The sequence below is a fragment of the Notothenia rossii genome (genome assembly GCF_949606895.1).
Source record: "Notothenia rossii genome assembly, chromosome: 5".
NCBI lineage: Eukaryota > Metazoa > Chordata > Actinopteri > Perciformes > Nototheniidae > Notothenia > Notothenia rossii.
The window spans coordinates 87,400,551-87,413,131 of NC_136903.1; the positions used below are offsets into that span (position 1 = coordinate 87,400,551).

General features: G+C 40.7%; 1 protein-coding gene across 5 annotated transcripts in view; it reads right to left on the reverse strand.

Annotated features, from left to right (window-relative positions):
• Positions 1-2,039: 2,039 nt before the first annotated feature.
• The window catches only part of epha8 (eph receptor A8), a 126,260-nt gene continuing 115,718 nt past the window's right edge, over positions 2,040-12,581 (reverse strand). For 4 of the 5 annotated variants that reach the window (XM_079684932.1, XM_079684931.1, XM_079684934.1 and 1 more), the window contains exons 17-20: positions 8,522-8,671; positions 7,668-7,858; positions 6,667-6,825; positions 2,040-5,363 (exon numbers count right to left, since the gene is read on the reverse strand). In XM_079684932.1, coding sequence (XP_079541058.1) covers positions 5,249-5,363; positions 6,667-6,825; positions 7,668-7,858; positions 8,522-8,671 — 615 coding nt within the window. In that variant the 3' untranslated portion in view covers positions 2,040-5,248. The remainder of the gene's footprint in view (positions 5,364-6,666; positions 6,826-7,667; positions 7,859-8,521; positions 8,672-12,581) is intronic. The other variant, XM_079684935.1, reaches the window with a different exon arrangement.

Sequence of the window (12,581 nt, forward strand, 5' to 3'; positions counted from 1 at the left end):
CCGCCGCTTTTCCAGAAGTCAATCAGGGGACACTGTAGATGGTCGTTAGCGATGGGCGGGACTAGCCTTCGTCATGGGGCTGGGGCAGCGGCTGATAATTGGGCGTGGGACTCGGTGGCAACAAAGCAACACAGCCTTCGTAATGAGATTAATGATGTTGTGTTAGGTCTTGTTTCACCAAGGAGAGGATTATCTCCTAACAGCCCTCCTAAGGTGAGGGAAAGGACAATTACTCAGACACAGATTCATCAGGCGCATTCCCCATTCAGGCCGAGCTCAAAATTATGTTTCAGAGCAGGGTCAGGGCTCATTCCCACAGAAGAAGAAAAAAAGCAATCTACTCAAAAACTCAGCCATGAGCATTAAGGAAGTCAAAGTCAATTGTTTTCAACCTGAGCGTTGCAACAGTGAGCATTACGGTGCCGCAAAGTGCAGATCAACCGCTGATCAAACACCTCAGGGTGAATATAAATATGCTTCCTGCATGTGAAACGATGTATTTGTCAGAGATGAAGCCTAGATTAATTTTCCCCTAGCTCTGTCCTCTCTATGCACAGAAAAAATATTCATTACTGATGATCTGCAGAGCGTGTGAGGTGATTGCTTAAATGATGCACCCCTCCTATAGCAGATCTCACTCAGGGGGCTGTCAGGACTTCATGCTGACGTCTTTCATGTTTGTCCAGATGGATCCTTAGACAAATCCCAAGCAGAGAGGAAGAGAGCATCAGGAGGTGAATGCAGTTTATTTAAGGCACACAAATAAACTGGTAATGGTATTTATTCACAGATGACTTCAAGCACAATTGCAGTCTAAGCTCTGAACATATCGAGTCCTACAGCCAGGTTAAATTAGCTTCTCCTTCACTTGTCTTGGTAAACATGAGAGCAACCCCTCTATGTTATGCCCACACACCTTTTTGGATGAAAACATTCGGCCCTAACCCTAAACCTAGTCTTCCCACATTTGTATTCTATATTCTGAGTAAAATGGATATTAAATTACTGAATAACACAATTAGCATATTGTCCTTCACCTGGTTCCTGTGGCCACATATAAGCACAAAGAATATATATGGTATGTTATAATTTCACAACGTTTTTATGGCTTTTGTCAGCAAGCAATTCTCCACTTATTTATTTGGCTGACATGAAGTAAAAAAAAAATATTTCTTTACTGATTTTTGACTTTATTTCAGCCGGATTTCTACTTTATTAAGACTTTGATTTGACTTTTTGGAAACTCTACTAGTTCTTAACCTACCGAAGTTCTCCCACACTGTACCGCTCCTCTGCTATGTTCGTTGGTTACCAGTAGCTGCCCCTTTCTGCTTTAAGACACTGGCTTACCGTCCTGTAGTGTAGAGGAATCCAGTCCTTTCTACAACGAGGACATGGTCCAACCCTACACTCAGGCATCAGCCAATCAGCTCGCTCACAGCAAGAGGGACTCAGGTAAACCTTAAACTAAAACACACCTGGTAGCTATCCTGGCTCCAAAATGGTTTAAAAAGCTCCTCATTGATATCAGGAGAGCAGAAAGTTTACATATCGTCCGTCTCAAACTGACAACCCACCTGTTTCTCTGGTACCTTGGAGATTAATACAAAAAGAAAGAAAACGTAGCAGCAGCACTTACAATGTATTGGCTTTTTTGGAGTGAAAATATCCTCATATTTGCTGCTATTTGTTCGACTTTCTGTACCGGCTACTGATTATTTTGGGTTCTTTATCTGGCATCAGCTGCCTGCAGTGATGATGCAGAAACACTGAGCTAAATCAAACACTAAATGTCTCCTTACAGCTGTGCCGAGATGTCAAAGTTGGAGGATATTTCATATAGCATGTACTGGAGTCATTTTAGATTTTTTGTTGCAAGCAAATTGGTCTGTGCAGCTTTAAAATCAACATAAAACAATGACTACTTTGTATGCATTCAATAAACAACAGCTCCCATGAGGTTGAGAGCATGCAAACATGGGGAACAAAAATCAAGTGGAACTGAAATGAATGTATTAGAAATCACTGTTGCAGTCACACACAGACAAACGTTCCTTTATTGTGTATTTATGGACAGTTTGCACATTTATGGTTTATCATTAGCAACAAGGATGATTCATCAACTGTAATAAAACCTCTCCGAGTTGAATTATTTAAAAAATAAACAAATGAGCATGAATAAATAATGAAATGTGAATAAATCCAGTTGATATTTTCTTTTTTTTTCTTCCTTCCAGTGACTGAACTTGCTGTATACATACAAATCAATTCATCTAGCAAAAACATACCCTAACTTTATAAAATATGAGTTTCAGCTCACGTCCAGTGTCTTAAAAAAACAAAAAACCTCCCTAAAGGAAAACCAGTAGTGAAATGTCACTATTATACATATTCAAACACATGTCATGAGGTTCTTCTCTAATAAAAACTGACATAAATTCTCTAGAGGAAAAACCTACCGATGTGCACAAGAAAAAAACATTCTCTTGATGGCACGGAGGGGGGTGCAACTTAGGGCTGGTTTTGTACTTTCTTCAGCGTTTAGAGATAAACATTCTACTTACATGTTCTTCATTACCATTTCAACACTGAGGCAAACAGCGTGATCACATTACATCAGAAGTAACACTTTATTTTACAGTCTGTGTAGCTTATTTGTACTACATTCCCAGTATTCACACAGATTTGTACTCCAGGGAAACCGAATAGTATAAGTGCTGATTCGATAAACATCCACCAAATTAAGTCTCTGTAACATTTTGTTCATAAATGCCACGAGAATTAAAACAAATTGTGTCTCTGAAGATGTTGAAACGTAATCTTGGCTATGTGGACAATCCGGTCTAATATATAATTGTGTAATTTTGGTTGAAAGCCAAACAAATGTACAGTATATTGTGTTAATAGTTAAGTAATGTAATTTATTAACATGTAAGGGATTGTCGTTATTAAATATATAAACGCTGTTCACAATTTGCAGAGTTTGGCAGTCTTCAGAAACTTGTATCCATGTTAATATTATTTATTAGTCTTAATCTGTATTGGGTGCTTTGTGTTATATTTTGCAAATCATATATTGTGCTTTGCTAATTAGCACACTCCTTCTTACACACAACATAATACAAACCTAGAGTTAGCAACTTGTTGTTCGTTAGCGTTACGTCCAGCTCGCTGTTAGCATCTTGTTGTTCGTTAGCATTACGTCCAGCTTGCTGTTAGCTACTTGTTGTTTGTTAGCATTACGACCAGCTTGCTGTTAGCATATTGGCTAACTAGCAAGGCAAAAAGTTAATGTTGTTAATTGGGCCATCGTCATCATTTTAAAACATTTTCAATATATTGGATGCACTTACATTTCTTTATTAAACCGCATAAAAACGTACTTTCGTATCTAATAGTAAAAACAGTTAGCATTAACACAAGCTTGCTGTTAGCTTCTTGGCTAGCTAGTAAATTAATCCTGTTAACTGGGCCATCATCTTTAGAAAACATTTTCAATATGTGGGATGCTCCAAATCCATTTAAAAAATGAAGTTCAACCGCATAAAATTGTATCTCTTTATCCGTTAGTAAAAACCGTTAGCTTAGCATTAACACCAGCTTGCTTTTAGCTTCTTGGCTTACAAGCTAGGCAAAATGTTATTCTTATGAATACGTCTATCATCATTATCAATTTAATACATTTTCAGTTCATGGAATTCTCCGAAAGCATTTAAAAAAATGCCGTTAAAATTCTTTAAAATGTATTTCTGTATGTGATAGGAATCAAGGAAGCTCAAATAGCCTCACATGTCTTGAGAAGTACATTTTTAAATATATTTGATACTATATTTGAAAGTAATTTATTGTTCTCCGTTTCAGATGCATTTCACCTAGACTGACTAAAATAGTTTGACTAAATAATCTAAACTGAAGGTTCACTTGTTTGGGATTTTCTCCTATTTTTTACCAACAAACTCAACTTTTCTTCGTTTTCATAGATCTTTGGTAACATTACGGAAAGAAGTCCTACAGTTTACTCTAAGTAAGTGAATCTTTAGTTGAGATTAATTTATCAAACTACCAAGGTACACAAATCTGTCTTTAGTTTAGCATGATTAGCCGCAACACACCGAAATCCATTAGGAACATCTCATTGCTTCTTGTTGAGAAAGCACTTATGATGCTAACTTCGGGGTTGTCCTAAAACGTCATCAATACACCTCTCTATTTGGATTACATTTTAAATAAAATATTTAACAAGAAAACTCCAATATATTGAAAATGCATTAGATGCTGTTTTTTTTAAATTGACAATAGTATTTTGTATGTAAATTAAATAAATGTTCTCTCCCGACAACTGTCACAGTGACAAAAGTTTGGAAATAAATCTCATAAGCGATCTACTTACTACCCTAATAAATGTTAAATATCTATATTTCCTCTTTGTTTTCATACTTTGTAGTTAATCATAATTTATGTAATATTTTCAAACTGCTATTTCTTCAACAGACCAACATCATTGCTGCAGTTGTGGCTGAGACACAACTGCGAAGGCTCTTCAACACAGAGACATTGTAGAATAAAGTGCACTGAAACTGAATCATACACATCTTCCAAGTACAGTAATTGTGCGCCACGCAGCTTCGCCCTGGGTGGAGGGCTCTCCTGGGGTCATTCATCAAGGTTAGACGGTGGAGAAATGTTCCTGTTGTTGGTATTAATAGCCTGGGGTGAAATAGGTCTTCTCCGCTGTGAAGAAGATCTGGCAACTCGGGTGAGCCCAATCTCACTTTCTCCACTTCTACTGACTCAAGACTGCAGGTGATCAGCGAGTCAGAAAACACCCGCCATCCCCACCTCTACGACATTACTCCATGTACTTTTGCTATTGCCCGGTTCAGTAAATCATATCTCTCTAATAAAATTCATGATTGATCAATTATCTTCTCTTTGTTGACAATAACATTAAAATAATGTGTGGTTATTAAGGCAGTCTTTCCATTTATAAACAAGACATTTTAAAATCAGAAAATGCAATCTGGACAGGAAAAAGAAAATGAAGTCGGACTTGTCCCAAATAAGTCATGTTTACTTGCTCCATAGTTGAAATGTTTTCGCTCTTCAACCCCTCAAGGAAAAAGTCTTGTAAAGTTCCCACGTATCCTCTTCTCTCATTAACAGCTCATCCTAAAATTCCACGGAGTCCCTCTAGTCCTTGTAGGAGTCTGGCTTTCTAGATTTCGGCAGAGAAACCTCAGTGTTGGAGTTATACGTGCACAGATGGCACGCTCTTGTTGAGGACCTGCGCCCTCATCACCTGCACGCTGGTCATGATCTTCTTCTGGTGACCCATCAGCGTCACCCCGAGCCTCTGGATGTCCCTGCAACACATGTAAACACACAAAGAAAAACACATGAAATCCAGATTTTGCAATCTATAATGGCCGCGTAATTGAAGACCCTTAAAGTCTTTAGGCTGATACGAACAAGTTCTTTATTCACATTATGTTTTATATTAATAATAATAATAATGTTTCCCCGTAACAGCTAGGTGTGTAAATAACTCTGCTAAGAAGTTTATGTTATCACCCTAGAGGTAATAATATGTGAATGTTTGGTTCACAACTTGTTTCTGCTGCCCCCAAGTGGCCCAAAATATATTGCAGGTTTAAACAGCTAAGTGGGCATATTGACAGAGGGAACTACGATACTACACGATAAGCTACTGTATTGTACGTTATATGGACATGATTCCAACCGATTTTATATGATCTACTTATTCTTAATTAAAGTGTATTGCTGTTGAAAAATGTTATACTTGCATCACTATGATTTTCATTACAACATTAGCAACACATTGTCAAAAAATGACAATAATAGAAGGGATGAAAAATAGCTATTGTACAGCGCCTGGGGAGCAATTGGAGTGGGGGGGGGGAAGGGGGGTGTCCGGTGACTTGCTCAAGGGCACCACGGCAGGGCAGGAGGTGAACTGGGACCTCTCCAAGTAGCAGTCCATATTCCATATTTAGGTTCGGCCGGGGACTTGAACCGGCGACCCTACGGCTCCCAGTCCAAGCCCCTAGTGACGGAGCCGCTGCCGGACATATAATATATAATATGGTCTATCACAACTATTTCTTGGACAATATAGATTCCATAAAGTGAGTTATTGTGACAGGCTTACGTGACACATTAAACCTCTACCACATAGCCAGTTAGTAATTGTATCCTCCATCATCTAGTCTATTTATGTTCCACATTTGTCTGACCACCTGTCGTCAGCCTAACAGTTCATGCATCTAGCGCCTCTTCTTGTTTTCGACCCATGTTGGTTTTTTTCTGGTTTCACTCCATCCCCGACAGACACTTGTTCTACACTAACAAGACACAGACTTTCTACTCGGAAGCTCTCAGTGTAAAGTCCTTTATTGTCCAGTTATTGTTAGCATACACTGTTCATGTTATCTGTTTTATTTGTTATACTGTTGGAAGAACCTGTGACTTAAGTTTTGCTTTTCCATATCTACACTGTAGCTAATATGCACAATAAAAGCCTTGAAACTTGTAACTTGAAACTTGAAAAGCAGATCCATTAAGAGTCACAGGGCAAGTGTTAAAGGGGCTTCATACACCAGCTAGTAGAGCTCAGCATCATCACTCTCCATCATGGTCAGTACCTACCCTTGGTTAATGCTTATGACGTGTCCCAGAGTTTGGTACCCCCCTGCTGCAAAGTGGTCCTTGTAGCGGCTCATCTTTATGGTGTCCAGCCACTCGTTCACTGAGTTACAGCTACTGAAGTCTGGGATGGCTCTCTCCATCAGCGTAGGACTGCTTAAACTGCGTCCGAGGAAGAGACAGATAGCCACAGATTGACAGAGAAGGAGGGAGATGAATGGGAGGACAACAAGATTAGTTGGAGGGAGTTTGAAAATGAGAAAAGAGGCAAAAGGTGAGCAAGAGGCAGAGCGACCAGGGGAAAGAGGGGGCTTTGAAATGCGCTGGTAGCTGAGGCAGAAAATCAATAACAGTTAAAATGATAGAGAAGAGGCGGCTGCTTTGGGTGGATTAATGCAGGGAGAAATCCTCAACACCTCTCCTCTACCTAACACTTCTCTCAACACACACCCACAGAGGCTCAAAGCCACGCAACACTGACTCCGTAGGACCCGGGATCTGAACTGAGCAATTTACACAGGTCCAGCTTTCGGCCCGGGTGTCCTCTCAAACGTGCAGCGAGACTCACAGCGGATCAATGACAATATCACAGCCAGGCTTTTACTTAACGCACAGCGCGTCCATCAGAAATGAGCTTATTGGAAAACGAACACGGCCGCTCGCTTCATTTCCCGGAGAACTTCGAAGGGAAACTTCAGGCTGCAACTTTATCCCACCGCGCTCACGTTTCATATCAGCGGGATGAGATTGGATTTCCTCTGCCTCCCACACCAGGACACTTACTTAGTAGCCTAACAGTCTGTCACCGCACATTGTCCGGGAGATCATCTTCTTAGCCCCCTTGCAGATGGTGTCTTGCTTTGATTTGCAGCTTAATTCGATAATCACACGAACCAATATTTGATTTCAATGTTGGGGCGAGCTGTCTGGTCAAATTCAATCAAAAGACTACTGACACAGTGTTGCTTCTCTGCAAACATGTATCTGTTCAGAGGCCTTCTCACCTGCAGAGCGTGTCCATAGTCTTCAGGTTCTCTGGGTTTCGGATTAGCTTGTCGAGAACGGTGACTATCTGGCAGAAACGCGGCCTCTCGCCGCGTTCCTTCTGCCAGCAGTCCAGCATGAGCGTGTGCATAGGACCCGGGCAGCCCATCGGAGCGGGCAGCCTGTAGCCCTCCTCCACAGATTTGATCACCTGTACACAACGATTTGAACAGGGTACGTGTAAGATGTTTTGTACCGTATAGTTAATAGCTATGACAGTGAGTTAGAAAAGAAGAAACCAAGATATTTAGTATAAGAAATGTGTCCTATGCTCAGAGATTGTATTTAATCAGGCAGCAGCTTACACACCAACAATGAAACACATGAGCTCATACTACAGTTTAAAAAAGCAGAAATAAAATCTGAGCTGACTGAAAATGCTCCGTTCAAGTTTAACACACAAAGTTAAGCTCACACACACTATTTTATGAACTTATAGGTTCACCTGCTGAATTAAAAACAGAACGAATGAAGCAAAGAAAGTGAAAACCATGAAGCAAATTCAGGCAGTAGAAGTATTCACACTTAAAGTATTATCCTACAGAACAGAACAGCTCACAGAGAAGAGAGAACATCTGATGCTTTGCAACAAACACTATATGATATGTTTACTTTGTTAGGAACATTGTTATCCTGCTTAATTGTTATCCTGTAATTTGAATGCATTGTAACAGTAATCAGGAAATACTGTTACTTTCATTTGTATTCTAATGACGTAATCCCATTACATGTAATCTGTTATTTCTCAAGCCTGACCGTGAACCCGCAGTGTCTGCAATAAAAACACATTGAACAACAGCAGGTTGGGACTCACGTCTCTGTTGGTGAGGTTCCAGTACGGTCGCTCTCCGTAGGACATCACCTCCCACATCACCACGCCATAGCTCCACACGTCGCTGGAGGAGGAGAACTTCCTGAAGGTGATGGCCTCCGGGGCCGTCCAGCGGATCGGGATTTTCCCGCCCTGTTAGGAGCATGAAGGAATTTGACAGGGGTGACTTTCTGAGGAAAATCCATACTTCTCGAGGTAATACAAATAAATGTGTGTTCACAGTTTAAAGGGTAGCTCTGACTATGTTCTTTATCTTTCTGTGACTATCATTAAACCAGCTATGTGCTGACGTCGCCTTTGTGTTTCTACGTTGTTTAGTTTATTTATTTGTTTTAAGTATTGTGGATAGTCCCCGTTATTCAACTGTCACAAAAAAACAGTAAATGGAGACACATCAACAGCATTAGTTATAAAGAAAGGATGAAAGACAAGTAGATCGAGGCGAAAGGAAAGAAAGGTTGTGTTTCTATGGAGAAGAAGCGCTGGAGCTGAAGCGCAACACTTGAAATTGTCACTTTCAAATAATTTCAACTTTTTCTTCAATTAGTGCTGTCATTTCCACCAGCAGCCAATCAGATGACAGTTGAATGTAGTGCCTCAAGCTAGCTAACCATTGAAAAAAACGTCTTGCGGTGCACCAAACCTCGCAGTGAGCAAAGAGCAAATCATGTTTCATGTGAATGCAGCTTAATTGTCAATAATCCCAAGGAGTAAAATCAACAAATCTGACTTTACTCTTTTGCCTTCCATTTTAATCCGACCAAACCAATACACATGTCATCCAACCCTTAGTCCTAACCATTTAGCCTACCCTTAATTTACAACGTTGTACTTTCGAACAATTAACATGCAACAGATATTGAGTGTGTACCCTACTAAAAGGTAGTGTTTGTATCCAAAGTCGGATAACTGTGACATAGAGCTCCATTATTTAGACCCTCCAGAAAAACTTTACCGCATAATCAGCAAAATGGCGCAAATTTTTAAAAGGCCGCATAATCCCCGTATTTTGAGAAAGTTGAAAAAAATAAAAGTTAACTCGTCTTGACGTGAAGTAGTGATGATGATGACGTGATGTCATCAGCTCGCGCATCACAGAAGGTAAACAACACCGTAGAGTGAACGTGTGGAACTCACACGACGAACATTTCTGCTAAAGACCGGGCAAAGCAGTACCCCGATGTCTTTCACGAAAGTGGGGGGAGACTATTCTGCACCCCGTGCAACTGTGTTGGAGCATAAGAGAAAGTCGACGGTGACGGCCCACTTTGATTCATTCAAACATTCGGAAATGCTTTCTGCTGCTGCGGACAAGAAAGCCAAACAACTCACGTTCACCGAGGGATCAACCTCCAAAACCCTTTCGAGGGCTACAAGAAACGAAGTGAGTAGCCTACAAGATTGAAGCTGCAGATAACGAACGTGTGTGTGTGTGTGTGTGTGTGTGTGTGTGTGTGTGTGTGTGTGTGTGTGTGTGTGTGTGTGTGTGTGTGTGTGTGGGGGGGGGGGGGGATGTGTGTGTGTGTGATTAAAATAGCCCAATTGCTTTTACAATAAATAAACATTGAATGTGTTTAGTCGAACAGGAAAGGGGTTTAACGTTAGTGGCAGGTTGTGTCTGAGAGAGAATAAATAAGACAGCCCAATATTTAAAAAAAAAATCTATTATTTTTTGCAACTTCCCGCAATTTCACCGCATAAAATCACATAAAAACCCCGCATGTTTAATCGCATAATCAAGCATTTTTGCGCGCTTTTTTCTGGAGGGTCTAATTATTGTCCGAAAACAATTAAAACACATTAATGAGCTAAACTTTTGTGACATGTTATTTCATTACGCAGCCATGTGACCGTGATGTAGTTTGCTGAAATCCGTAACGCCCCTTCTCTGACGTCATCTTCAAATCAACCCTGAAAACTCATCTGTTCAACAAAGCCTTCCAACATTAACTCACTCTTTCCCCCCCTGCAATGTAACACTTCCATTGCTGCCCCCCGGACTCCCAGCAGCTTCTACTGAAGCCCTCCGAGTAAATCGCCAGAACGCCGACACCTCCTCATCATACTTGCCAACCTTGAGACCTCAGAAATCGGGAGCATTTCACCGCCGGGAGGGGGGGGGGAGGTGGTGCTAGTGGATCGCCGGAGCTGTATTAGATTAACATTAACATGCGTATTGTAGTTGTAAGTGCACTGCCTTGCGGCCTGTAGCACCGTCCTTGATGGAGCATATGTGTGGGCTGGACCTGTATTTCACAGGGAAGGGGTGAGCAGAGGGTAGAGTTGTTGATTCTTGTGAATATCTGCCTCACCCTCTCAGACTTTCAGTTGCGCGCGCTGCTAAAGAGACGCGTTACCATGGAAACCAAACAATGGTGGAGCTGTATTAAAGTCCGAGTGGAAACAGTCCAGAGTAAATCTGATTGTGTCAAAAATCGGGAGAAATGCGGGAGAAATATGACCCCGGGAGGAAACCGGGAGAGGAGAATGAAATCGGGAGTCTCCCGCGAAAATCGGGAGGGTTGGCAAGTATGCTCCTCATCTCTCCACCGCTCCCATGTTTTATTTTTTGCTGCCATAAGTTATTCTCTCTCCGTTGGTGCGCGGGGCTAATGCTAATGCTAATGCCAGCAAATACAATGGCAGCTTCACAAAACTTTTCAGAGTTTTACGGGGCGTGGTTTGCAATCCGCCCAGCCAATCAGAAATTGGTAATTTGTTTCTCCCCAGGATAGTACCACCTCTCCAGCAGGCACTTTTAAAAATGGGGGTAAAAGTTCTCTGAACTAAGTTGTCTTTTTGGTGTGAACGCAAAATTCCAGGCACTAACGGAACTAAACGGGAAAAGTACGGTTAAACGTACTCCGGTGTGAAAGCGCCTAATGAGATTCTACTAAAGACAAACACACTTGTTAAATGACTAAAAGAGCTGGTGAGTGCATTTATTACAGGCCAAGACAGGAATAGACTTGCAAATGTTGGCAGATATGTGAACTACTTGCACTAATCTTTATATAAAACTGGCACTTAATTAGGCTGACAGATGGATACATCACTTCTTAAACAAACAAAGCGCTCCCTGTGGCTCATTTGAAACATTTTGAAGGTTATTCTCAAAACGCAGCCCATTACGGTCCCTTGATTTTTTGCTAAGTGTTTAAAAACCTGCAACACGACTGGAATTCTCTAACATGATCTTATTATCTCTATACTTAAAGGTGACTTTGCTGCTTGATTCCGTAGAATAAGCAGATTTATTCATATTTCCAGGCATTTATGTGAACTGTATTAATCTTAAGCCATAATCAACCATTAATTTGAGATGCCAGAGTGTCTCTAATATCATCATCAACATCCCTTTCCCCTCCAGAGTGTCCGATAGGGAACTTAATCGCCTTGCTTTCTGTAATCTGATTGCTTTGCTTTGACAGACTGTAACAGACACATGTAACAAATGCTGATTTCATCTTGTTTTATGAGCTGATATCATCAGGCTCGAGAAGGAGATTTACTCTTTTTTTTTAATAAAGACTTCATACATTTGTGCTCACCAGGCTACAGGGTGATCTTGGACTGCTCTCTAACAAACTTGACTTTGTTCTCACTTTGTGGGACTGATTATTGTGATGTTACATTCTTGTCCAGATTTCCTGTGGAACTGCCCTCTTAGATAAAGGTTATATAACAACGCTAAATAAGAAATTGAAACGTGTCAGTCACTGCAAAATATGAAGAAATATTTGATAAATGAAATGGCTATAAAAACATAAGTCCATGTTGTCTTTAAGCACGGCTTTTTATATATACAGTCGGGCAAAAAAGTATTTAGTCAGCCACCAATTGTGCAAGTTCTCCCACTTAAAAAGATGAGAGAGGCCTGTCATTTTCATCCTAGGTACACTTCAACTATGAGAGACAGAATGGGGGGAAAGAATCCAGGAAATCACATTGTAGGATTTGTAATGAATTAATTGGTAAATTCCTCTGTAAAATAAGTATTTGGTCACCTACAAACAAACAAGATTTCTGGCTCTCACAGACC